The 24,084-nt window shown below is 36.3% G+C and overlaps 5 protein-coding genes across 12 annotated transcripts; 1 reads left to right on the top strand and 4 right to left on the bottom strand.

The window, feature by feature from the left end:
* Window positions 1-1,226: 1,226 nt before the first annotated feature.
* Window positions 1,227-6,511, bottom strand: LOC121757391 (lysophospholipid acyltransferase LPEAT1-like). Of its 2 annotated transcripts, XM_042152946.1 has the most exons (9): window positions 5,788-6,511; window positions 4,733-4,852; window positions 4,580-4,617; window positions 4,026-4,090; window positions 3,550-3,618; window positions 3,044-3,177; window positions 2,449-2,589; window positions 2,065-2,128; window positions 1,227-1,722 (listed from the first exon to the last, which is right to left on the bottom strand). In XM_042152946.1, exons 1-9 carry the CDS (start codon window positions 6,274-6,276, stop codon window positions 1,703-1,705), a joined length of 1,140 nt encoding a protein of 379 aa, XP_042008880.1. In that variant the 5' UTR covers window positions 6,277-6,511; the 3' UTR covers window positions 1,227-1,702. The 2 variants fall into 2 exon arrangements, with proteins under 2 accessions (XP_042008880.1, XP_042008879.1); XM_042152945.1 differs by lacking the exon at window positions 1,227-1,722 and having other exon boundaries at window positions 1,839-2,128.
* A 415-nt stretch (window positions 6,512-6,926) lies between these two features.
* On the bottom strand, window positions 6,927-9,514 carry LOC121757245 (J domain-containing protein required for chloroplast accumulation response 1-like). 7 transcript variants are annotated; one of them, XM_042152770.1, is made up of 8 exons: window positions 9,162-9,514; window positions 8,678-9,047; window positions 8,260-8,362; window positions 8,152-8,162; window positions 7,972-8,025; window positions 7,603-7,686; window positions 7,362-7,538; window positions 6,927-7,233 (listed from the first exon to the last, which is right to left on the bottom strand). In XM_042152770.1, the coding sequence occupies exons 1-8, from the start codon at window positions 9,440-9,442 to the stop codon at window positions 7,195-7,197; spliced, it is 1,119 nt and encodes a 372-aa protein (XP_042008704.1). In that variant the 5' UTR covers window positions 9,443-9,514; the 3' UTR covers window positions 6,927-7,194. The 7 variants fall into 7 exon arrangements, with proteins under 7 accessions (XP_042008704.1, XP_042008703.1, XP_042008702.1 ...); XM_042152769.1 differs by having other exon boundaries at window positions 7,603-7,689; XM_042152768.1 differs by having other exon boundaries at window positions 7,603-7,698; window positions 9,162-9,513.
* Window positions 9,515-14,016: 4,502 nt separating this feature from the next.
* On the bottom strand, window positions 14,017-15,839 carry LOC121757335 (ricin B-like lectin R40G3). The gene is made up of 4 exons (XM_042152883.1): window positions 15,359-15,839; window positions 15,150-15,272; window positions 14,425-14,653; window positions 14,017-14,310 (listed from the first exon to the last, which is right to left on the bottom strand). Coding segments are annotated over exons 1-4 (756 nt in total). The 5' UTR covers window positions 15,761-15,839; the 3' UTR covers window positions 14,017-14,308.
* A 4,679-nt stretch (window positions 15,840-20,518) lies between these two features.
* Window positions 20,519-21,289, top strand: LOC121759407. The gene has a single exon (XM_042154976.1). The coding sequence runs from the start codon at window positions 20,690-20,692 to the stop codon at window positions 21,164-21,166; it is 477 nt and encodes a 158-aa protein (XP_042010910.1). The 5' UTR covers window positions 20,519-20,689; the 3' UTR covers window positions 21,167-21,289.
* Window positions 21,290-21,360: 71 nt separating this feature from the next.
* On the bottom strand, window positions 21,361-23,550 carry LOC121759405 (arabinosyltransferase RRA3-like). Its single transcript, XM_042154974.1, has 2 exons — window positions 23,139-23,550; window positions 21,361-22,698 (listed from the first exon to the last, which is right to left on the bottom strand). Exons 1-2 carry the CDS (start codon window positions 23,313-23,315, stop codon window positions 21,586-21,588), a joined length of 1,290 nt encoding a protein of 429 aa, XP_042010908.1. The 5' UTR covers window positions 23,316-23,550; the 3' UTR covers window positions 21,361-21,585.
* Between the last annotated feature and the right edge of the window lie 534 nt (window positions 23,551-24,084).

Below are 24,084 nucleotides of genomic sequence, written 5' to 3' on the forward strand. Positions count from 1 at the left end.
GGTTGCATTATTATCTTATGCTCATGCTTTATAGGAGTATGTGTTTGGTCAACCAATGATATTTCACCACAATTATCCGCACAAAAATGAATCCACTATGATTAGATATGATCGTGCTCGGGATTAGGGTCATCCAAAGTGTGATGATGTTTGGATTGATATTGATGGTCAATCAAAATTTGTCAAGACATGATTAGGGTTTACTAAAAGGGAATTAATTCACTCCGCGGTTACACTAATAATTTCAATATTTTACAAAAAAATAGAATTAACTACACCATTTTTAGAATAATCAACAAAAAGAATTATTTTTAACCAAAATATTCCTAAATTATGGTGTAATTTTGTAGAATTATAATTATTTTTACTATAATATTAATCATAATGTATTGTGCAATAAAAATATTTATTTCAAAATAAATGTTATTAAAATAGATAAATTATTTGTGGGACATTGTGAGACACAAAATTATGAGATAGAGGATCTCATGCACACTTATTTTTATTGAAGCTATTTATACTGCCGAAAGGCGAAAACTTCATAAATCAACCTTTCACAAAGGTTGCTACCTCCATCCCAACTCTTTTCTTTATGTTGTGCAATTTTTGAAACCTCGTTATGGTGTATGATCAGAACATATTTTAGAAAAGCCCATAAACCACTTTTCTCTTTTTCCTCTAAATATTATTTGGTCATATTTTAGGTGGAACGCAAACATCACATTATAATGAACGACCTGCTTATTTTCCTTGTCGACAAGTTTGCTTCGACAAATATGATTGTTGGTGATGTTTGTACTTAAAAATCAATAAGAGGAAGAAGAGAACATATGGAAAAGACAAAAGAACTGTAACTGTCATGGTTTATTTTCCAGGTCGCATGTTGGAGTTGTTACATCAGACCCATGGTTCCATGCATTGTATCTCATTTATTGTATGTCCCAAACATTTCAATACACAAACATATTAGAATTAGACCTTTGCATTATTACTTCTTTACTATCTACACTTGAGAATATATACATAATTCAATACTAAATCTCAAATTTTGAATCTTGTTACAAATTTAACCCTCCGCCAGCGATACTATCGTCGTCTCCTCCTCCATCGACCAATAGCCGAGCAACATCGGAACGTGAACTCAAGAGAGAAAAAAAGAGTTCATCACATACAGAAATTTGGAATAAGTAATGCATTATATCTGCCTGCTTTTTTCAAGGGTAAAATTATGATGCAACAACAAAAAAAAATGATTATAGCTTCAAAAACTATCACAACATAATCCCCAATTTGATACACTGTTGAGGCTTTGAAAGACTGTTAGCTGTGAGTGAAACTAAGATTCTATAACAGTTTAACCTTCGAATCCGACAACCTAAACTAGTAGAAGAAGCTGTTAGATATAATCAAAGAATGAGGTTTCCCGGCTATATACACAACTGCTCTAATCAATCAAATAAACGTAACTTTCGCAAGTAATAGCCCCATGGCCATGTCCACTGCCAACCGAGCTTTCCATGATCACTTCTAAGTAATGCTGCCTAATATATGAACAAAGAGAGCACAGAGAAAATCCCACCAAAGCTGAATATTTAGAGATCATATAGACGACCGGTGATTTTCTTCTATCAGCATTAAATTTTCACTTTTATGGGGTCAAAAAATACATTCATTATATGAATATATACACGTCGGACTCGGGTTATCTTTCACATAATAAACCTGCAGGAACAACCAAAGAGATCCATTCAGATTAGCCACAGTTTTAACCAGAGGCTTCTAGGGCTATTATTATTTCTAGGCCATGCATGAAATGAAGAATTAGTGATACGGAGACAAACACAATGAAAAGAAGCATTATAACATCTCATTCGGACCATCATTTTGTGTATAAAATAGTTACAGATCTTTAACATAATTCTAACAGATTGTGGCTCCAGGTAAGCATCCGGCAGCCTAAATTTTAGTTTTTAGCAAACCAATGGACTAGCTACACATTCACAGCAAGGCAATGAATTTATCAATCCCCTTTCTGATGAAAAACAGTAGGCATACTTATATTACCATTAAGAGCGGCATGATAGACTCGTTTCTCTGCTAATCCAATATCTGAAAGAATCAGATTGCCCTGCAGCATAAGAGCAACGAGAAATTCCTTTCAGATAAATGTAATAAACGGAAATTCCTTACACAAAAACTGGGCCTCAGTTTTCAGTTTTTATAAGCTTCTGCCTACTAAGTACAGTAATAAGTAGCATATGATATGATGTAGTCAATTGCTAGACATCCTGTTATTTGGTCAAGTAATAGTGGGAGCCCGACTCATCAATGCAAGAAATGACAGAGTGGACTCTAGAAAAAGAAATTTTATATGATTCCACACAAGCAACCAATTGATGCTAATTTTGACACTTAATAATAATAGCTTGACGTTCAGAAAATAGGTACCTCTCGAGCCATCAGCTGTCTCACATTTTCAGCATAAAGTTTGGGATCTGCCTTTTCTTGTTCTGAGGGGTGATAAACTGGTAACTTCTTCACTTCAATGTAATTCACAAACTGGCATAGAAGAAGAATCACATGGCGCACCTGTGAAAGATATAAACTTCATGAGCACGGTAATGGGACTATTTGGACCGCGACTGCACACAAACAAGAGCATTTCCGTGGTCATTAGTAACCACTAAAGTTCAGTATAAAAACCACTCCTTGTCATTGGTAACCACTGACGTATATAAGGACGGACAACAGTCTGGAAAATCCCACCAAAGCTGAATATTTAGAGATCATAAAGACGACCAGTGATTTCTTCTATCGGCGTTAGGTTTTCACTTTTATGGGATCAAAAGATAACATAACAGTCTCATACAGGTTGAGAGTATCAAATAGTTTAAAATAACCAATTAAACCCAAATTGAACAGAAGAAATTTCACCAACAAATTTAACTTTCTACCAAGGCAGATCTAGAGCATATGTAGAGATGAAAATCTCACCGAGAGAACTAAATAATAAACTCTAACAGAGCACAATAGAACAACTCACCCCAGATATAGAGTCCCATGCAGGACTAAATCTCTGATAGGGATATCTTAAAATGATAGGAACTACTGGAGCCTTTGCCAAAAAAGCCCCACTCTTGAATGGGAGGAGGTAGTCGCCAGTTGTGGTTGTGCCTTCTGTTAAAAGACAAAAAACTAGTTAGACAAACTAGAGCTTCTCTTGTAACTAGAACATCTAAGATAGTGAAATCCATCTAATGAGGGAATAAGCAAATTTTACAAACTACTCCAAAATGACAGATTAAGAAGCAATTTACAATGCTTACCTTTTGATTCATTTGCCAGTATACCCCAGAAGAAAATACTGTCATGAATATGCATTGTATTGTCATAAAATCATGCAGAACTGGTTATTCAGAAAATGTATCTTTATTTCTCACTACAATCTCGTTCTTTAAAGGCATGGATCAGAGTGATTAACTAAGTCAACAGATAATAGTCTGGAAAGGGAGCAAAAACCAGAAGATATAAATGTATCACAAAGATAACCTGGGAAAAGTAGCATCTTTGGAGCACAGTTATCTTGAAAAGCTTCTTGAACTCGTTCAGTGATAACACCTGCAAAACAACAAAGACACCTCGAGTATAAAATAATTGGATCCAATCTAGTACAGTCAGAAAGCATGCCCTGTGCACACCAGATTTTCGCATGTTCACATAAATACTTGTTAAGTTTCTGATTTGAAGTAATTATCCTTTACAGGAATTATTAGGCTTTGTTGCCTTGAATTACGTGATCTCATTGAACAGCCTTTACTCTTAAGGGTTGACTATAATGGTAATGAATTTCATGTGGTTCACGTAGGTTTCTTTTTGTTTTGTCAGACACACTAAGGTGACAAACTAAAATAGCATTTCATCATAAAAATGGATTTATTGTTCCTTTCCACCCATCCCAGGATTACTTCCTTAAGTTTATAATCTACAGCCAAATTATTCACTTGGTGCAGTGAAAGAAGATTTACCTGAAACCCCTTTGAAATCTGATGACTTTGATTCACGCTGCACATAGATACAACCGAGACACTTGCTGTAATGAGAAAATGATAAGGTAAATAGTTACACCTGTGGCATGCATCTTGGAATAATATACATATATGAGCCAAGAAAGTGGGTGAGCAAGATCTATGCTAGAATAAATACACTTATCCTGCTCCATAAGATGTCAAAGTAGAAAAAAATTGTACAGTACTTTTTACAATGGAAATGTACCGGCATATTAGATTGCGAAAATAATCTGAAAGTGGGACATAAAGGCAGTTACCAGTTCCTAGTGGGTTGGCAAAAGGATTATTCATGCAAAAACTCAAAAGACCCTAAATTCCTATATCTTAAACCCCATAATAGTGGAACTCCATAATTTGATGTGATCACATTCACAAATTTGAAACTGAAATGTGTTACAATAACAGCACATGGAGCATGTAGGAATTGGATTTCACTTGTATTTTTCTAACAAATACATATTGGAGAAGCAAACATCAGGTTTTCTGTTACGTATTGAAATATAAGAACCCACCTTACAAGACCAATAAGAGGAAGTTTAGCCACAGATCTCTACAGCAGCAAATCAACAAAGAAGACATTAGGCATGTTAGCATTGCATTGAGTTAAATACGCCTGTGGAAGACATACATATTACTATAACAGGAAGTATTAAGTATTAACTCACCTTGGCAACAAAGCTTGGGAAAGAGGAAGACATATGATATAATATATCTAAGTAAGATACATGGTTGGATACAATAGCCCCATATCCTTCCAACACTTCAGATTCATCACTATCTGCAGACTGAAAACATTGAAAAAACTCATTAGACAAATTAAGAATATCACATAGCCAGACATATTTTCTGAATCTTCAGGAAGAAAATCTTATCAAAAAAATAATTATGATGCAAGCAACCCAATCAGTAAAAAGTTTGATCTACTAATCAAATGATTATATGCTAATTGTAACATCATCTTTATAAACTCATCATAAAGAAAAGACTAAGTACTGAAAAATCTCAAACAAACAGCCTTTTCAAGAGTGTATTACCAACTTAAGACACCTCATCACCACATCTTTAAGCGAAATGCTAAATCTTACTCCCTCTGAACCTAAAAAATTTGCCAATTTTGCAATTTTAGCCCATCCCCCAAAGCACTGCCCATTCAATTTTTGGTAACTACCGCAATTTTCAGTCGGATCACAAAGACAACTAGAGAAAAAACTGAATTTCTCTTCCCCGGAACATTATCAGCATGCCCGGTAAGCAAGGCAGGAAATGATCTCTTTGTTTATTTTGAAGCAAACTGATTCCCATCTCAGATAATGTCTCAGCTTGTTTAGTTACTTAGTAGGAGTACTTCTGGAATGCTGAAACATAATTTAGACATCCTCTTTAGCTTTTCTAGTAACACATTTCATCCAATGCCATTCCAATCATCTCATTCACCAATTCATTACACGCAAAATGTTGTTTTCACTATCATATAAAGCTAACTGTAAACTCCGTTGTGAACTAGGTAAAAACAAGCAGTTGAGTAAGCTCAGATGCAACAAAACGCATCAGGCAATGCCCAAACTCATTAAAACAAAATTAATACTAATTAAATCTAAGGCAATAATACCATACTACTCAATCTAACTAAACAAAAACACTAAAAATCAAACGAGCACATCAATTGCAAGAAAAATCAAGCCATTAAACATCAGCAAAAAGACAAAAAAAAATGAAGTACCTCAGTGATCACCGCTCCATCAACCTCACCACCCCCACTTGTATCCGAAATCGAATAAAACCCAAAAACGAAGAGCAAAACCCTGGACAAAAACCTACCGCTCCGCACAATCACCGCCCTCCGCCAGCCGCCCATGTGGGCGAAATCCTCCAGCTCATCCTCCCGATTGGGAGCTAGAAACGCAGTGCAAAATCGACAGATCAAGTAATAAAACACCACGATCGCCGTCCCCGCCGCCACTCTCACCGGAAGCAGAAAGATGAGTGCCAATCCGAGTAGAAACTTCTCCACCAACGGAAGGTCCCCACGCCCCATGGGCCCGTAGACATCGAAGCGGACATAGGGAGCGTACTTTTTCTCGAGTTCGTCGATGCTGGTGCTATGGCTGGAAACCGGGTTCACGGATTCGGGTTTGAGGAGCGGGCGGGAATCGGATTCGGGCTGCGGCGGGGCAGCGGCGGCATTAAGCTCTTTGAGCTCCGATTCCATTCGTAATCAAGAAAGATGAAGTTTTTTGTTTCTTTTTATTAGGGCAGAATTGGTTAAGGAGTTTCAGCGGGCGCACATTGTTGTTGTGATTCGAAGAAGATAAATTCTGCGGTGAATTTGATTCTGTTTGGATTTGGGGCAATGGAGTTGGCGCGTGAGTGGGATATGCGGGGCGCCGCGTGGGGGTGCGTGCGACGACACGTGCAGTCATGTTTTAACGGCGGAGTGGGCCCATCATGTTTCTTTCGTTTTTTTTTATCCTATTTGACCAATTATACATTAATAAAATTTCTGATTATGTCTGGGTGAATTATATTGCACTAAATATACGAATGTTTATAGTTTTGACTTTTGAGCAATGACATGGTTAGCTTTTTTAGGTATTTCTAATTGAAATTAGTTTTTAAATAACACAGTACAATGAATATACATTATACATTAATTAGGAGTATTTTGTAATAATTTATAAGGAATTAAGTTTTCAATTTAATATTTATAGTTTTACAAAAAGATTAATTTTCAGGATACGAGCAATTTATTTAATAAAAAATACAATCATTAATGATAAATTAATTTAAATAAAATTGGCGTAGATCAAAATTTAAAATTTAGGATTGTTAGCTATATTACGTACTACTATAGATTTATCGTTATCCATAAATAACTCCTTTTTTTTATAATTGTGTTGCGGGAGAAAATGGGATTATATTAATGTTTACATGCTCTACCAAGTATTGAGAAAATATACCAACTCAAATGTTTGTTCCAACGCAGTAATTGCGTTTTAATTTGGTATTCTTAAAAAAGCAGCAAATTAACGTGCACTATACATGTGGTATTACATTTATTTTTGCTAAGATTGATATATGCATTGTGCACTATGCTGGACCGAGTATGCATACATGCCTGCATGAATGGTTAAATTGGACAAGTGTTGTTGAAATGGTCCCATGCTTCCTGTATCAAAAATGAAGACAATCTTCACATGTACTACTCTAAATATATTTTTAAACCCAGAAAACAAAATTTACAAAAATGTGAGTAAAGATAAAAAATACTAGACAAGTAGTGGTAGTAGTAAATACCTGAAGAATATCAAAAACTTGAAGGGCAATATACTTGTGATGAGAAGCAGCGCCTTTCTGCTGAAGTTTATCTGGATGTAGGCGGAGCAACGCTTTCTGATAACCTCGTTTCACCGGATTCTCCTCAACTAGATCAACCAACGCGATTGGCTGCCATCCGCTTCCCGACCAAAGAACCTTCGTCACAAAAATAGTTAAAACATGTACTACTACTATAGCATATGAAATACTACTAACTCACATATTGTAGGGTTGACAGGAGACACCGAATGTTCCCTTCCTTCCCTGCTGACCACCGCCGAATTTTAGCATCAGCCGCCTGCCTCTGCTGCAACAACTTTACATATCATATATAGTGAGTAACTGGGGTGCGTTACAATGCTAACTTTTCTTATACTGCTAACTTACTAACTCATCAACGCAGTGTATTAAAAATGTCAACACAAATTTGTGTTGACATTTTAAATATCAATGTCACAGTTTATTAAAATATCAACCAAGTTTATGTTGACATTTCAATGTCAACACTGCATTTATGAGTTAACAGGGTTAAGAAGGTTAGCAACGGATGACACCTCGTGAGGAACTTGGTTGCATATATATCACTTACTGTAGTGTCCTCACATGGTGTAGCTTGTTGAAGATCATCATGCAACTCCTTCAACTGTTAAAACCAACATCCCAAAGTAATTAAAAATCAAGAAATCTGGAACCACTTTCGAATGTGGGTCCGGGACCAGTAACCATTCTTGCACATGAAGTTCCATAAAAAAGACAACAACAATTTTACCTCGAAGAAGTCTTGAAAAGTGTCGTTGGAATCATCCTCTAAAAGTGAAATCATCTGTCAGAGACTCAGAATAAAGGAAAAACAGTTAGTAATTGATATGTTACCAACCTGATGAAAATGCGTTCTTCTTATTGATACAATTAGCATCGTTTCTTGCATAACTCGCTGAAGGCCATTCTTGTGGTTTCACCTTTCTTAAACTCTCATCCACCTATTAAAAGTTTAAATAAATTAGTATTAAAGATAAGAAAATTTGCCAATTAAATAATCACGATTTACTTTTCAAAATCAGAAAATTAAATCACAGAAGATATGAAATCTCAATTATAGTATCTCGACTTATTTGTGATATATGGTTATATGATGGGTGGTTGTTTAAAATCAGGATCGCATATTTTACCGGAGAGGAGAGGAGACAAAATTTCCATCTTTTGAGATTTTGAAAAGTGTAAGACTAACTAAATTTGATCATTTTTCATGATTTATTTAATAATTTTCCTTATAGTATCAATGTTTTCAAACTTACTTGATTATGATTTTCCATTAGGTTGACTCCTATTCCTATTGCCGTCCACCTGCAACTCTGACTTTGCATCTTAACATAGGATTTTGGGCTTAAATCTGTTTCATTGTTGAATATCTTGGCAAAGCATCCCTTCACATTATCAGCACTGAAATGATACCTATTGCTCTGACTATACAAATCCTTTCCAACGTTTGGTACATCATCATTTCTATGGAAGGTGGCACTACTTCTGGGGCTTTGATGAACTCCATATTTTAGCCCTCCATTTTTATCATTTGAGAATCTCTTGTTCTTATTCTCCAAAGCATGATCACTTGTTGAAGAATAGGTAGGAAATTCCACAACTAATTTGCTAGATTTGTCTGGAAAACTGTTACATATAAGTTTATAACCACAATTACACTAAACTGAAATACATAATGAACATGATCTTGATTGATCATCTTTTTTTATGAAAAAAAAACAGACAAAGGTATTATAGTACCTCGATTGATGACGACAATGAGTTCTCCATGACGAACTATATGATTCATGGCCCCTAAATATGTCATCAAAGAAATCATCACCGTGAAGGTGTGGCCGCGGCGGCCCCCCAAAAACATCACCGAAATCCAAGCCCCCTGAGTCTGTGTATGATGTTGTTTTGGAGAATTCTCTACGATCAGACTGCCTCAAACCATCTTCATCTTTCATGAACACATCCATTGATGTCCACAAACAAATCTCACCAATGAGTAGATTTATCTTGAATATATTGAACATCATGAGCTAGTTTTCATTTTCAACTGCTTGTTGCATGAAAGGAACCGATCAGTTGGAAATTTGGAGTGGTTCAAGAAAGGGGGGCTGTGACTTGGAGGGTGATAGTGATACATTTTTGTGAGATATGTGATGCCACATGATGGATCAAATGTCATGTTTCTTTCTGAATCAACATTTTCGGTACTAAAATACAACTTAATTAGTGCGAGCCAACTTTCCTATTATTAGATGGGGGACTCTCTCGTTAATTTCAATTTTTGGTGTCCCACAAAGTAATTTGGGAATATCGGTAAACATCAATTGGTACACTAATTTAGAGGCTAAATAACATAAGCTAAAATACAATTTTAGGTATTAGAGCATCCACAATGGCGGCGAGCGGACCGGCTAGCCGATTTCCGGCGCTGGCCGGTTCGCTCGCTGAACCATTGCAGGCGGTGAGCGGCAATTTGGCGAGAAAATCGGCGAGCGCACGCCGATTTTCGGGCGCTGGCCGATCCGCTAGCCGGTTGGCTGACCGCCATTGCAGGCTCCTGATCGGCGAGCGATCGGCCAGCTCATTTTTTATTTATTTATTTATTTAATTTTCGAACGAGCAGTGCCAGGGCGTCGGTCCGGCCATCAGTTTTGTCGCCAATGGCAACCGGCATGATATGGGCTACTACTTGGCGGATGAGATATACCCTAGGTTGCCCGTCTTTGTGAAGACGATCAGATGCGCGTCAGATGAGAGGAAGACCTACTTTGCGGAACGACAGGAGTCGGCGCGCAAGGACGTGGAACGCGCATTTGGTATGCTCCAGTCTCGATGGGCGACAATTAGGGGTCCAACGCGTTTGTGGCATGTCGACGGCATTGCTGATATAATGTACGCTTGTATTATCATGCACAACATGATTGTCGAAGATGAAGGTGTACAACTGACTAGTTGGGCCAACGACGTTAATGAAGCCGGTCCAAGCCACGGCGTGCCCCCCCCTCCCCTCCCCCCCCCCCGTACGAAGCGGGGTACCTCATGATGAAGCCGACCGCCTCCAAGCACATGCCGACATGCGCCAAGTGGATGCTCATATTCGACTCCAAAAGGATTTAATTGAAGAGTTGTGGGCGCGGAGGACTGCACGAAGTTAGTTTTTTTTAATTATGTAATTTTTTTTAATTAATGTACTTTTTTAAATTAAATATTATTATTGGATTTTCCCGTATTTGTGTCGTAAATTTAATTCCGTATTTTGTGTGAGTGTTAATTATTTATTTTTTATAATTTTGTTTATTGTGGCTAGCCTATTGCTTGTCCTGATGATGTGGCAGGAGGAGTTTTTAGTGCCGATGATGTGGTAGGAGGAGTTTGTGGCTAGGCTATGGCTGACCTATTGCTATTGGAGATGCTCTTACTCCATCCAACCTATAATAGGAGTTACATTTTTCTATTTCGATTCGTCTCATAATAAGAGTCACGTTTCACTTTTACCATAAATGGTAAGTAGGTCTCATAATCCACTAATTCACTCCACTCACATTCTATTATAAAACTTATATAAAAAAGTGAACTTCATATTATATCTTACAAAGTCTAAGCTCCTTTTGTCTTGTGTGTTTGACATGATACATGTATAGTTTTTTTTCACATATAGTCACTATACCGAGTCCAATTAATATGACACTGAATTATGTATTCTTCAATGGTGATTATATATGTACGAGTATGGAGTGATTGCTCTAGGGACTCGTTTAAACTTTACAATTTAATCAAATTGTTTTTTAGCATCACAAATTGTACGAGATATTTAAAGAATTTAACATTTTCTCACTTAAAGTGTGAATTGCGAGTTTTCTCGTCGAAGCAATCTTTCCCCTCCACAGAAGATATAATAGACAAAAGAAAATAAGAAATGATTTGGCAATAGACTACCCAAAAGTGCCCTGCTTGTGCCACTTGTCACTCGGTGATTCATTCATTGAAAGTTATTTCGATAATAGATTATAAAATAACCAAATTTGACCACTTTCAAAATTTTCTATTAAATATAAAAATAGTTAATCATATCATTTTGACAATGTTTTAAAAACCGGACCGGCTAACGAACCGGCGACGTTACTAGTTCACGGTTCAACCGGTCCAACCGGTCGAACCACCGGTCTAACCGTTTTACTGTTGCAAATATATATAAAAATATATTAAATTTAGTAAATGATTTACAATTAATAATATATCACAAAACATTAAACCTTATAGATAATTAGTGATGTATAAATATAAATAATATTAAAATTTAGTAAATATATTCAGATATATATATTTAATATTAGTTAGTCTAGATAAAAAATTTAATATTTCATGTATTAAAATAGATAATGTTTATATTAATTTAAGAAAATTTATTTCATAAAATAATATATAATTAAATATGAATTAAGTACTTATTAATTAGTTTAGATAAGATTATTCATTAATGTCAATAGCTAGGGTATATAAATTAAGTATGTAATATAAAAAAATTATTTATAGTAAATAATGAATCTTATATGGTACTAATAATAATATAGGTGGTAAGTAGAACATCATTAAAATATAAAGGATGATAATTATATATATTATAATTAACAATTATATTAAAGAATAATAAAATTAAAATGAATTATTAGTTTTTGTAGATAAAATTAATGGTTAATGTATAAAAATATTTAATGTTCAAATTGTTCAATGAGCCCATGTGGTGGAGTGGTAGAGGTCTTCATAACTAGAAGAGAGGTCATGAGTTCAACCTCTACCAACAACAATTTTTAAAAAATTTTGAAAAAAAATAATAGAAAACCGGTTTCCGGTTCACGGTCCGACCGGCCGATTCCACCGATTCACGGCGGTTCAATGCAGTGGTGGTTTAAAGGGGTGAACCGGACCGGACTACCTACCGGTTCGCGGTCCGACCGGTCGAACCGGCCGGTCCGATCCGGTTTTTAAAACATTGCATTTTGATGTGTTGCAGAATAACCAAAATTTTCTAGTCATTAGTCCTTCACTACAACAATAAAAAAAATAGCTAAGGATATTTTTTAAAGTATTAAAGATATTAATTTTTGTGTCTAATTATATTACCAACGCTTCGTAAAATATCTTTAGTGTCAGTGTCTCAATTAAAATTAAAAGATGCAAATTGAAACGTCATAAAAACAAAAGATTAAGGTAATTTATTCTCAACTAAGGGACACTCTTTTTTTGGCATCCTAATTTATAGCTATTTTAAAAAAAATTCAATCACTAGGTAATTGAGTCTCAATTTTTATGTGTACGTTTTTTGTGGTGCTTGTATAAATCCTTCTTACCACTAAATAGCTGGAAATCAACAAATCTAGAGATCAAACTAAAAAAATCAACAATGACGCCATCATTTTCAAATATTAGTAGTGAATTATCAATGTCATAATCAATACCCAAACAAATACAACAAACCGATAATTTTTGGTGAAGATTGAAAGATATGTTACTACTTTCCAAAAAATAACTTCTGTTCATTTTCTTTTTCCTATTCTACATAACATTGGGAAAAAAAAACTGTTGGGCCTCTTTTTAGTTGTAACTTGTAAGTATGTAACTCCTTGCCTTTTGTACGCCATAACTAGTAAAGGAAAACTGTTTGATTAATTAAACTCAATTAACTAATAAATCTTCTACACACATTTATACTGATATAGGAGTGCATTATATTGCTAACTTTTAAAGTTGCTAACTCGGTTAACTCATCAACGCAGTTTATTAAAAATATTAACACGATGACATTAAAATATCAATACATAATGTCAACACAGCATATTGACATGTCAACAAAATTATGTGTTAACATTTTTAATAAACTGCGTTGATGAATTTGATCACACTTCATATGATATATTATACTACTAATTGTATCTAGTGGTTGGAGCTAGGCCTGTCAAATCGGGTACCCGCAGATATCCGATCCGGAAATTTCGGGTACCTAATCCCGAATTTCCCAAAATCTAAAACACGACACCCGAACCAAAAATTATTTCTGGTATCCAGATACCCGACTCGGGTATCCATTCCCAAAAAATCGAGTATCCAGTCTTGATTTTGAATTTTTATTTTTAACAAAATTAACTACAAACTTTTAGAAATACGAACTTGTAATAGTTCGAATTTAATACAAACTTGAATTAGTTCGATTAAGAGAAAAAAACTACTACAAATTTTTAGAAATAAAAAATTCATAAGTTATAGCATCCATCATTCATCAATAATAAACATCACAATTCATATATTAACCCTAAATGTGACTTAAAGGGAAAGATTTTGGGACTAGATATAATTATTTAATTTTTTAAATAATAGAATAAAAACATAATTTATTAAATTTAAAATTTTTAAAAAAAAAATCGAGTAATTCGGATAATTTGGGTATACCCGATCGGGTATCGGATTATCCGATACCCGATAATTAAAAAATCCTATACCCGAATCCGATCCCGAAACCCAAAAAATCGGATATCGGATATCCAATTACCCAATATTTACCCGATATCCATTTTGACACCCCTAGTTGGAGCTATGAGGTAATGCATTTCACCAATTAAGCTATGTTCATTATTGAAAAAGGAAGATTGAGCTACGTTTCATCCTTAAAAAGATGGCAGTAAGAAACTTAGGTACAATCATACAAGGAAATGGAAAGGAGTTACACATGAGGAACAAACCATATGCATCCCCAAACAAAGCATTTAATCCAGCAACTGTTGTTCAATAATACAGAAGAGTGCAGTTGAAGCCCAAATGCACGTTTATTTCACACTCATAGCATAACCCACTCGACAACAAACACACATCCACGCAAGAGATCCACGAGATGCAATCAATCCTACACATCCAACGAAAGACACAGGCATCATAAACACGAAAGCGTTGCAGTAAAAACCAGTCGAACACAAAGGACTTATTGCACATAAACTTGATGCATAGATGAGAAACTTACAGAATGGGACGATCTTCCAGCGTTGATTTGAATCCTTCTTCCACTCCCAGAGCACAATTGTAGTGCCATCGTGGACGCCACCATGGTTCTTATCCCCGTTGAATGCATCCACGTTTAGTTTGATGTTGCTGACCATCCTCACTGCGTGATAGCCATCGCCTAAGTCCTTGCTCTCCGTCCACAAAATGGATTCATCGAGTTTGTTGGAATTGTAAGGAGTCAACTCAACCTTTTAGAGACAAGAATAATGAATCTTGGCAAATAGTTTAAGCACCAAAACCAAGAAGAAAATTGAATCTTGGAGGGCTAGGGCATTAGATTAAGAGATAGATTGAAAGAATGCATTGTCTTTCACATATGGATAGTAACATCAAACTTGACAGTACATATGTGCCATCCACACTTTAAATCTAGAAATAAATTAAGTGAATTAGAACCTCTTTGATTATTTGGAAACCGGTTTATCAAGCATGGAGGCTGTCATCTTAGATGAGTTGTGTTCAATCAAGAAGCTTACAATCCAACATCGAATCAGCGTAGAGTTAATTTGCAGTTTTGGCACTGAAATGCAATAATTCATAACTAAAAATCATTGGCCTAAATCAATAATCTAATTTCAAAAACACAGATGAAAAATGACAATTGGAAAACTTTTCAAGAATTTTGCATATTCAAGATATAACTCAACAATCAAAACAGACTAATGAAAGAGAGTGAGAGAGTACAGGTTGAGTAGCACCAATAGAGTGCTTCATAGCTTGTCCAGTGGCTTTGTTGACCAAAGCAAAACTCGGGAAGCCCTCTTTGTCCTTGACTCTCGTGCTGAACTTCTCATCTTTTATCCAGTGCTGAAATTCCCAAATCAAATTCCCATAAAAAAAATACGATCTTGGCAATCAAAATTGAATTTTTCACAAAAATAATCGAAGCCCACCTGCAAAGGATCGGCGGAATTCGATGGCGCAAGAACAACCTTCCCCTCGCGAATTGTCAAGGAGAAATTGGGCTCAGCCTTACAATACATCCTCACAGAAGGTTTATTTGCCAGCTCGTTGTGGGCCGGAACATTAGGCTTGTGGGCGGCGGCGGGCGCCGGGCTGTGGCTTGGCACGTGCGGCGGAGGAGGAGAGTGGGAGGTGTGATGGACTTGCGGCGGAGATGGATTGGCGTTCACTGTGTAGACTGGCGGCGCGTTCGGAGTCGGTCCGGTGTGAGAGGTGTGGTGCACTTGCGGCGGCGCTGGCCCGGTGTGGTGAATTTGCGGCGGCGGAGGCGGGTGGTTGTATTCTTCTTCTCGGCGATCGTGGTGGCGGGTGTTGTGGTGGTGGCCGTCCATCTTCGTGTTTGGTGTTTAGAGTTGCCGATTGAGTGCTTTTTTCAGCAGATCAGAATAGGCGGAGATATATAATGATTAATAATGGGGTGGTTGAGATTAGTTTGCAATTAAATGTGTTATTAATAATTGAATTATTGATTTAGAGAGAGAAGGGGAAAGTCGGTGACGTTGAATCGTGTGAGGATGTGATTGGACGAAATAAGACAGATAGGGAAGCAGAAGGTGTAGGTGGCACAGCAATATCTTCCATCCTTGCATTAGTGTACACAAAATTCAAGAAAGCTAACAATCGTGGTCAATCATACGGGTAGGAATGTCTATCGGGTTGATTATCTAATTTTGAGTCAATTCTACTCAAATTATAACAATGGTTTAATACTCCCTCCATATTTTTCATTATTAGGACTACCATTTTCTAATAGCACTAAGTTTTAAGAAATGTTATAAGGTTGGCAAAGAATAGTGTAGGGAATGGTGAGTTTAAAAAGTTATATTAGGGGGTGAGCATAAGTTAGAAAAGTTAGTAGAACATGAAGTCTATTTTTTATGTTAATTTTATATTAGAATATGAGTAAAATAAGTAAAGTAAAAGAGAGAGAAATTTTTTTTGGTAAAGTAGGAGAGAGGGAGAGAAAAAAAAAGTAATGGAATTAATGTTAGTGAATTATAGGGTCCACTTTAAGTTGTTAATTGTAGTGGTATAAGTGGTAAATAAATTGATGTACAAGGACGTAAAGATTTCCTAAAATAGAAAGTTTGAAAGTTGCTATTTTTTAAGAACGTACTAAAATGAAAAGAGTTGCTATTTTTAAAAAACGGAGGGAGTATGATTAAAGTTAAATCTGACTTTTATTGTGGGACAAACCGAAATAACAAAATATAACTCTTATTGTTTGAAGGAGGGATTATTATATTGAGACTAAATGCCTATTTTGGTCCTTAACATATTGCGATTTTTTAAGTTTGGTCTAAAACATTATCTTTTGAATTAATTTGGTCCCTCACAAATAAAAACCGGTCACATTTGGTCCATTTTGGACGGTTCCGTAAAAAATTTGACGGAAATTCCAAATTTGGACGGAAATTCAAAAATTTGACGGAAATATGCCGGCTTCCGACTCCCGATGTTATGCCGCTGCTGCTCACCGTCAAGTCGTCGTCTCGCCTCCTCTCCCTCTCCCTCACCCTCGACCCCTCCATCGACCACCTCCCCCTCACCCTCGTCGTCGTCCAGGCATCCTCCGCTACGGCTGCCTCCCCCCGCCGCAGTTCCACCTCCTCCTCTCAAATCAAATCGTGGCTGCGGCAACACCGGAAGGCGTCTACGGGAGATTGATTGCTGAGTTAAGCGAGGCGAGGAAGGTGGACGCCGTGGCGGAGGTGGTGAGGGAGATGATGTAAGGAGGGGGTGAGGCTGAGGGATGAGACAGTGACGACGGTGGGTGAGGCTGAGGGATGATGGAAGGTGGACGCCGTGTAGGAGGTGGTGAGGGAGGTTTGGGTTTAGGGTTTCCGTCAAATTTTTGACGGAACCATCCAAAATGGACCAAATGTGACCCGTTTGTATTTGTGAGGGACCGAATAATTCAAAAGATAATGTTTTGGACTAAAATAAAAAAATCGCAATATGTTAAGGACCAAAATGAGCCTTTAGTCTTATATTGATTGAAGACAAGACGGACCAGAACACACTTGTTTTGACTCCGCAGTCTGTGCGAGCTAGTAAGGAGGGTGGCTCTTAGTAGTGAAAGTGAGAGTACTACTGTTAGTTAGAGAGTTTAGTAGCATACTGATATAGTACCATGTTTTATATTATTGCAGCCAGTAACGGAATTAGGATTTTTACACAGGGGAGGGGGTTCAAGTCTAAAATATATTTCGGTATTTTCATTGTCAGAAGCAACTGCAAAATGGGCGGCGGGAGAATATGAGAAGTATTGATGCTATTGACTATTCAGCTAGGAAGAACTTACTAATCAGTGATTAGTGAGAAGCATTGATGCTAATGAGCTACAAAGAACTAACTTATTAGTGATTAGTGCATGATAGAATCTAGATATATACTCGTGTCTGTCAATCGAAATAGCCAAGTTGTCGAAAGAGGCGACAATGTCGAGAAAACAACCATGATAGAAACCAAATATACATATAATAACACACAGTATTTATTTTCTAAAATAATCAATGTCAATTTTTACTAGATAGGTCATGATATAATTCATCTTATTTTACCAATATTAAAATTTATTTTCCCACTGTTCCACCATAAGCTAGATGCTTCTTTTAAGTATTCATTTAATTTTTAATAGTTATAGTGAATAGAGAGTTAGCTAAGGCCTAAGAGAGATAATAATGTAGAAAATAATGCTTAAAAGAAGTATCTCACTTATGATTGGACGGGGGAGTAACATAAAATTTATGAATAATAATCATTCTAAAAAAATTAAATTTCACATAAAAGAAAAATGTACAGAAACTATAGTGATGACATAGAAAAAATATAATAAAATTATGAGATAATCATTCTAAGAAAGAGCCATATTTACCAGAAATATAAAATAAATAAATACATAAAACATTGAGGTAAAAATTTAAAAAATACTAACATATTTCACAGAAAATACAAAATAAAATGTACATAAAATATTAAGAAAGAAAACATATACTAAGAAAACAAAACGAAGAAAAAATGGGGTATTGAGAAACAAATATAATGAATAAAATGGGCCTCAGAGTGTCAATCCCACAACCCAAAGCAAGTCAGGGTGTCAGTTATTTGCATTGTGATTTGTGAATCAATTACGAAATAATACCTCATTTAATTTCTATTGTTAATCAACATATGACCGTGCACGAATAACGTGAAGAATAGGCAAACGATTAATTCGTATTAGAAGTTGATGTTATTACTAATGATTTTTCATGATTTACTGTATAAACGTATTTTCACTTTCAAAATTAAAAAATATATATATTTCAGTTGGCTCATGCTTTATAAATAAAAACTGATCTAACTTTTCAAATGAGCATCATTTTTGTATCAAAAGAGGATACTAGATAAAAATAGTTCAGATGTAGTACTTTGACTTTTCTATCAGACCATCGACAATGCCGCCCAGCCGAGCGCCGGCGTTGGGCGGTTCGCTGGGCGGTCTATTGCAGTCGCCCAGCGGGCGAATGGAGAGAGAAACCGCGCAGCGCTGGGCGGTCGCGTGGCGCTGGGCAGTGCGCTGGGCGGTCCGCTCGGCGCTATTGCAGCGCCCGGATCGCCAAGCGCACCGCCTAGCGCGAAATTAGAATTTTTTTTTCCCGAAACACTATATATACGCGCTTTGCTCGTCATTTTCATTCGCGTATATGTCTCGTAAATTAAATTTTAATATTATTATTAAACTTTTCCCGTATATGTCTCGTAAATTAAATTTCGTATATTGTGTGATTGTTAATTATTTCATTTTGTATATATTTGTTAATAGTGATGTGGATATTATGTGGCTAGGCTATGACTGAGCTATTGCTGGGCTATTTGCTTGTTTTGATGATGTGGCAGGAGGATTTTTAGTGCTGATAATGTGGCAGTGACTAGGCTATGGCTGGGCTATTGCTGGGCTATTCCTATTGTGGATGGTCTCAGATATTGTATTAACCTATTCTTATTAATTACTCAACAGTTATTTTCATGCACAATTTTTTTGTTATCAAGTTAGATCTCATACGAATACCTATTCTTATTAATTTACTCAACAGTTATTTTCCTGCACAATAGTTTTGTTATCAAGTTAGATCTCATACGAATTAAACACTACTACTATTATTTTACTATACACTCAAACAAAATTTAAAAATATTTATAATCTACCCATTTTCTAAAAATAAAAATTCTTTCCTTTATCGGTTCTTAAAAATAGAAACCCTCAATTTTAGAAAATGGGTCTCATAATTGACTAACACTAATTTCACTATTTTTTCTTTTCATCTCTCTTACTTTATCAAATTTGCATTAAATCCGTGTTGTTTCCAAAGTTCATATTTTTAGGTACTACTCATTCCGTCCCACAAAAGAGTCACATTTGGTATGAGTACGTGTTTTAAGAAATATAAAGAATAGTGAGTTGAAAAAGTTAGTGGTATATGAGATCAACTTTTTTTTGGTGTTGTAATAGATGTGAGTGAAGTGAGTTTGTGGAATGTTGAACCTAATTACCATTTATGGTAAAAAGTGAAATGAGACTCTTATTGTAGGACGGACCAAAATGACAAAATGTGACTGTTATCGTGGGACGGGGAAGTATATTATTCAAATTGCATATCTTCGTTTTAAATAGGAGACGTGTTACAAGAAATGATATACGTATATCATGAAAATAAAGTTCAGTAGCTATTTTGAAACAAAATACGGTTTAGTATCGGTGTTGATACAAAGTAAAGATATGCAAATAATTACTGATACGCAAACTTGCAAGATGTAATTGCATTAAGTAGAAATTAAGGGAAAAATTAGGGGCAAGCAAGAATACTGAGTCGTATGAGAATCTCTAGAACACTGATGAATGTAAATAAGGAATGTTTAGACAACTTTCGTGTTGTTATTTCGCTGTCCAAAAAAAACACAATCACATTATATACTATTTTATATAAGACCAAGATATCAAAAATATGTAGAGTTGCAATGCTAAATAATACGAGCATCATATATATGCAGTTGTGGATCCACTGACTTGTTCAAAACATTTTTCTCGATCATTAAAAGGACACAAATTCAACAACCCTACTAATCCAAGCATGCCTTCAAACTAACTCTCGAGAATGCAGTCTCTGTGAACACCTCTCTCTCTCTCTCTCTCTCTTCACAGAATGCACACTCCACAACCACAAACAATGCAGAAACAACCCCATTTGCACTAACAAGCACTTCAAATAATAGTGGAAATGGGACTGGTACAAGAGAAGAGGCAATCTAGTGTTTTGAAGATGAAGTTGGTGGCAGAGATACTGACCGGAAATCTGTTCTACGTCGAGGTGGGAGAGGATGCCACCGTAGCTGACCTCAAGAAAGCAATCGGGAAGCAAGAAAATCTACCTGGGGATCGCCTCATTCTGCTGCTCGATGCTGAGGAGCGTTATTCGTTGGATAAAGATGAAGCTTTTCTTAAAGATTATGGGGTTGAAGATAGCTCCCACATCTATGTCTTTTTCCGACCCCAGGAAAACATCGCTGCTGCCTCTGCTTCTCCTTCGACTCCGAAGGAGTCTGCCTCCAGTGAACCTTCACACTCCATGGATTCTGCGACTGGAGTTACAAATGCGGATAATACAGATGAGGCCAATGAAGACGAAGAAGCTCCACGCCACAAGAATGCTACAGATGAGGCGAATGAGCCTCCTGCCTCAGTTGATCAAGAATGAATGTTCAATTTTTGACAGAATATATATAATCTTAATAGCTAGTAGTCGATTCTATCACACGTTTTTCACCATTTCCTGAACGAATGAATTTTTTACCTAATATGTGTATGCTGTTCTTATAATAATCTAAATTTTAAGAGAAGAATACTGCGAAACATTCATAGAGAGTAAACACTCATCAAACAAGATATTCATACAGTAAATAAAAAACTGCATTACATGAAACAGAACTGCATTACATGAAACAGAAGGTAGACCTGATGTAGCATAAGAAAACAAAGTTTGGAAGGAAAATTAGATGTTTCAAATGACGTTTCGCAAAATACACAGCTCAGCTCCAAGGGAGGGATTCTCTGCTGAGATGATCTGTGTACACTAAAATAAGCACCGGAGAAGTGGCGTATCATGACTTCGACTGTTCACTGAGATCCATCAGGAAATGGGTCTAGAGCATCTTGTTTGCCATTCAAGTAGAACTCTACAATAGCTTTCATTCTTGGATATTTATCAGGATGGTAATTCACATGAACGATAACAGGCTTAATTTTTTTCAGAGTGGCATCTTTCCTCACAGTCTTGAAAAGGACCTTGCTGTTCATAAAGAGATAAAAATCCAAAGTTCTCTTGGAAGCATGAAGCCCAATATAACCAGGATGAGAAGGGAAGAAGAGCTCTTCATTGAAAACGGCTTGATCCCAAGCATCTTCCCGTGCAAGCCTTCCAGCCACACGATCTAGCAGCTCAATAGAAGGGACAGTGGGCCTTATATAGAAGAAACCGGAATTAAAGACCCATATCCTCATTGTGTGAGCATATCGAGCCCAACCCATAGCAGGCTCGTCAGAAACATCATTGAACCCATAAGCAGTCATATTATTGTGACCATCTGACATAGACTCCACATCAGAATCTCTATGCAAATGATCGAACGGATTCTGCAAGAATATTATATCTACATCTGAAAGAAGAACACCATAGCCCAACTGCAGAAATTCCCTCAGTATACGAAACTTCAGGCCAGATACGGCATGATTTCCACCACCCTTTCCAATAGCGTCAACAGATTCATCTCGATCCCTCTGGTACACAGGGACGTCGTTCGCCTTGCAGAGCTCTAGAATCTCATCATCTAACGCTACCACCAGATAGTTAGGAATCTTGGCTTTCTTAATGTATGTGAACCAAAGTTCAAGCATTTCTTTGACATTCGAATTGGCAAGAGCAACTATAATCTCTTTCCTAACAGCAACCTTAGCCAAGATCTTTGCAAGTCTAGGGTTTACAGTTTCATCAGGAACGACAGTTGGATTTGTTCTTAGACTCTTCACAGTACCAAAGGGTCCAGCCTTATGTGGTTCATTCAGCACCTTAACTTGGTCGTGCGCCAGTCGGTTCCCCTGCTCAGCCAACCTCATTTTTTCATTCAACTCCTTCACTTGTCTCTTCAACTCAGCATTCTTATCAGATAACCTCCTAATATCCGACTTCAGAAGATCTATCTTCTCAGTCGATTCACATGATGCCGCATCAACCTATGCACCAATCCACACCATAGATAAGATCTCTATAAATCCTTATATCCCATAAACTAACTGATATATTGTGCATCAATAACACCAGAAAATCAATTCATCTTACCACAGCAATACAAAATCATCAAAAAATACAGAGAACCACTCAACACATTTTACTTGTTAATGCCATAATTAAATAAAGCACTCTACATTCATAAATTTGGTCTAATGACTCTAATTCAACAAAATGATACTTAACATACAGTTATATTAAATGATGAAAACTCAATTTGATTTTGATCTGATAAAACGAGCAAATGCAGAGAGAGTCAACTTCGCCTCAACCACTCATGCATTTCTAGAACTTGTTTAAGCACATTCGTATCAAACAACTTGGCTGAAAGTCAACACTAAGGCACATCAATGGCAGCAAACAAATTCAAATAAATATTGCGCACCTCCGAATTAGAATCGGAAACATGGCGGACTTTAGTGAGCTGGTTTGTGGAGAAGAATCCATGGGGAAACAAAAATGCAAACACGCATCCGACGGCTACTCCGATCCCAATCGCCGCAATAATCTGTGATCCGCGGAGTGATGACTGCAAATTCTTCACCCTCCGCCCTAACGCCATTTCAAACTATCAAGGAATATTTTCAAACGTGAATTGCACTCAATCGTTAAACAAAAAACAGAATGAATGTCATCGCATCATTGTTCATCTTCAGATTGTCTCAATTAATGAAAATCGAGAGTTGGGATTATGGCGTGAGCATTTATTTTCTTCAATGCTCTGTATAATCCAGTTTTTTCGGTGCAATTTTCTTTATTTCAACAGAAGTGGTGTTTATACGTGGGTTTAGAGAATTGTAGAGAGAGGAATGATTCTATGTTTCGCGTTGCGTCTGCACAATATGTGTTTCTTCAATGCTATTGGTTTACGGAACGTGGAGATGAAAGTTGACTATGTGACTAGGTCATATCCAGCTCTGCCAAATTCCATTGACTAGGTTATATAATTTCTTACTAGACTTAAACAACGTTTATTAAGCCTAGTATTACTTCTAATAAAAGAGTACATATAACAGTCATCACGAATTGACATTTCATCTAATAAATAATAATAACTATTAATTGAAGTCTGAATCTGAAAATGACTCCTAACTTTTAACTCTTTTTTTTAGATGGTACATTAGGAAATGAATAATGACATAACTTTTCTTAAAGATAATATAGAGCGATATTAATTTGCAAATATAGTAATATTAGTTGACATCATCAAACATACACCATTTTTTTCACTAAGTATCAGTTCGGTGATTTATGATTAACAGTTTATTGTTTTTGGTACCAATTGATATTAGTGTAATATATCATAGAATCAGTTCGCCGATTCATGATTA

Source organism: Salvia splendens, chromosome 12 (assembly GCF_004379255.2).
Source record: "Salvia splendens isolate huo1 chromosome 12, SspV2, whole genome shotgun sequence".
NCBI lineage: Eukaryota > Viridiplantae > Streptophyta > Magnoliopsida > Lamiales > Lamiaceae > Salvia > Salvia splendens.

Bases quoted from the DNA above. Each gene is read 5' to 3' on its own strand.
- LOC121757391 (XM_042152945.1), bottom strand. From the start codon at position 6,276: ATGGAATCGGAGCTCAAAGAGCTTAATGCCGCCGCTGCCCCGCCGCAG. The intron at 4,618-4,732 runs GTGAGTTAATAC...TTGCTGCTGTAG, and splicing joins TCCCAAGCTTTGTTGCCAAG to AGATCTGTGGCTAAACTTCC. The intron at 3,178-3,549 runs GTTATCTTTGTG...GTCTTTTAACAG, and splicing joins AAAGATGCTACTTTTCCCAG to AAGGCACAACCACAACTGGC.
- LOC121757245 (XM_042152764.1), bottom strand. From the start codon at position 9,442: ATGATGTTCAATATATTCAAGATAAATCTACTCATTGGTGAGATTTGT. The intron at 8,363-8,677 runs GTAAGTTTGAAA...AACTTTTAATAG, and splicing joins TAATGGAAAATCATAATCAA to GTGGATGAGAGTTTAAGAAA. The intron at 8,026-8,151 runs GTAAAATTGTTG...TGGTTTTAACAG, and splicing joins CTTTTCAAGACTTCTTCGAG to TTGAAGGAGTTGCATGATGA.
- LOC121757335 (XM_042152883.1), bottom strand. From the start codon at position 15,760: ATGGACGGCCACCACCACAACACCCGCCACCACGATCGCCGAGAAGAA. The intron at 15,273-15,358 runs GTGGGCTTCGAT...TGGGAATTTCAG, and splicing joins ATTCCGCCGATCCTTTGCAG to CACTGGATAAAAGATGAGAA. The intron at 14,654-15,149 runs GTACTCTCTCAC...TGTCTCTAAAAG, and splicing joins CTATTGGTGCTACTCAACCT to GTTGAGTTGACTCCTTACAA.
- LOC121759407 (XM_042154976.1), top strand. From the start codon at position 20,690: ATGGGACTGGTACAAGAGAAGAGGCAATCTAGTGTTTTGAAGATGAAG.
- LOC121759405 (XM_042154974.1), bottom strand. From the start codon at position 23,315: ATGGCGTTAGGGCGGAGGGTGAAGAATTTGCAGTCATCACTCCGCGGA. The intron at 22,699-23,138 runs GTGCGCAATATT...ATTGGTGCATAG, and splicing joins TTTCCGATTCTAATTCGGAG to GTTGATGCGGCATCATGTGA.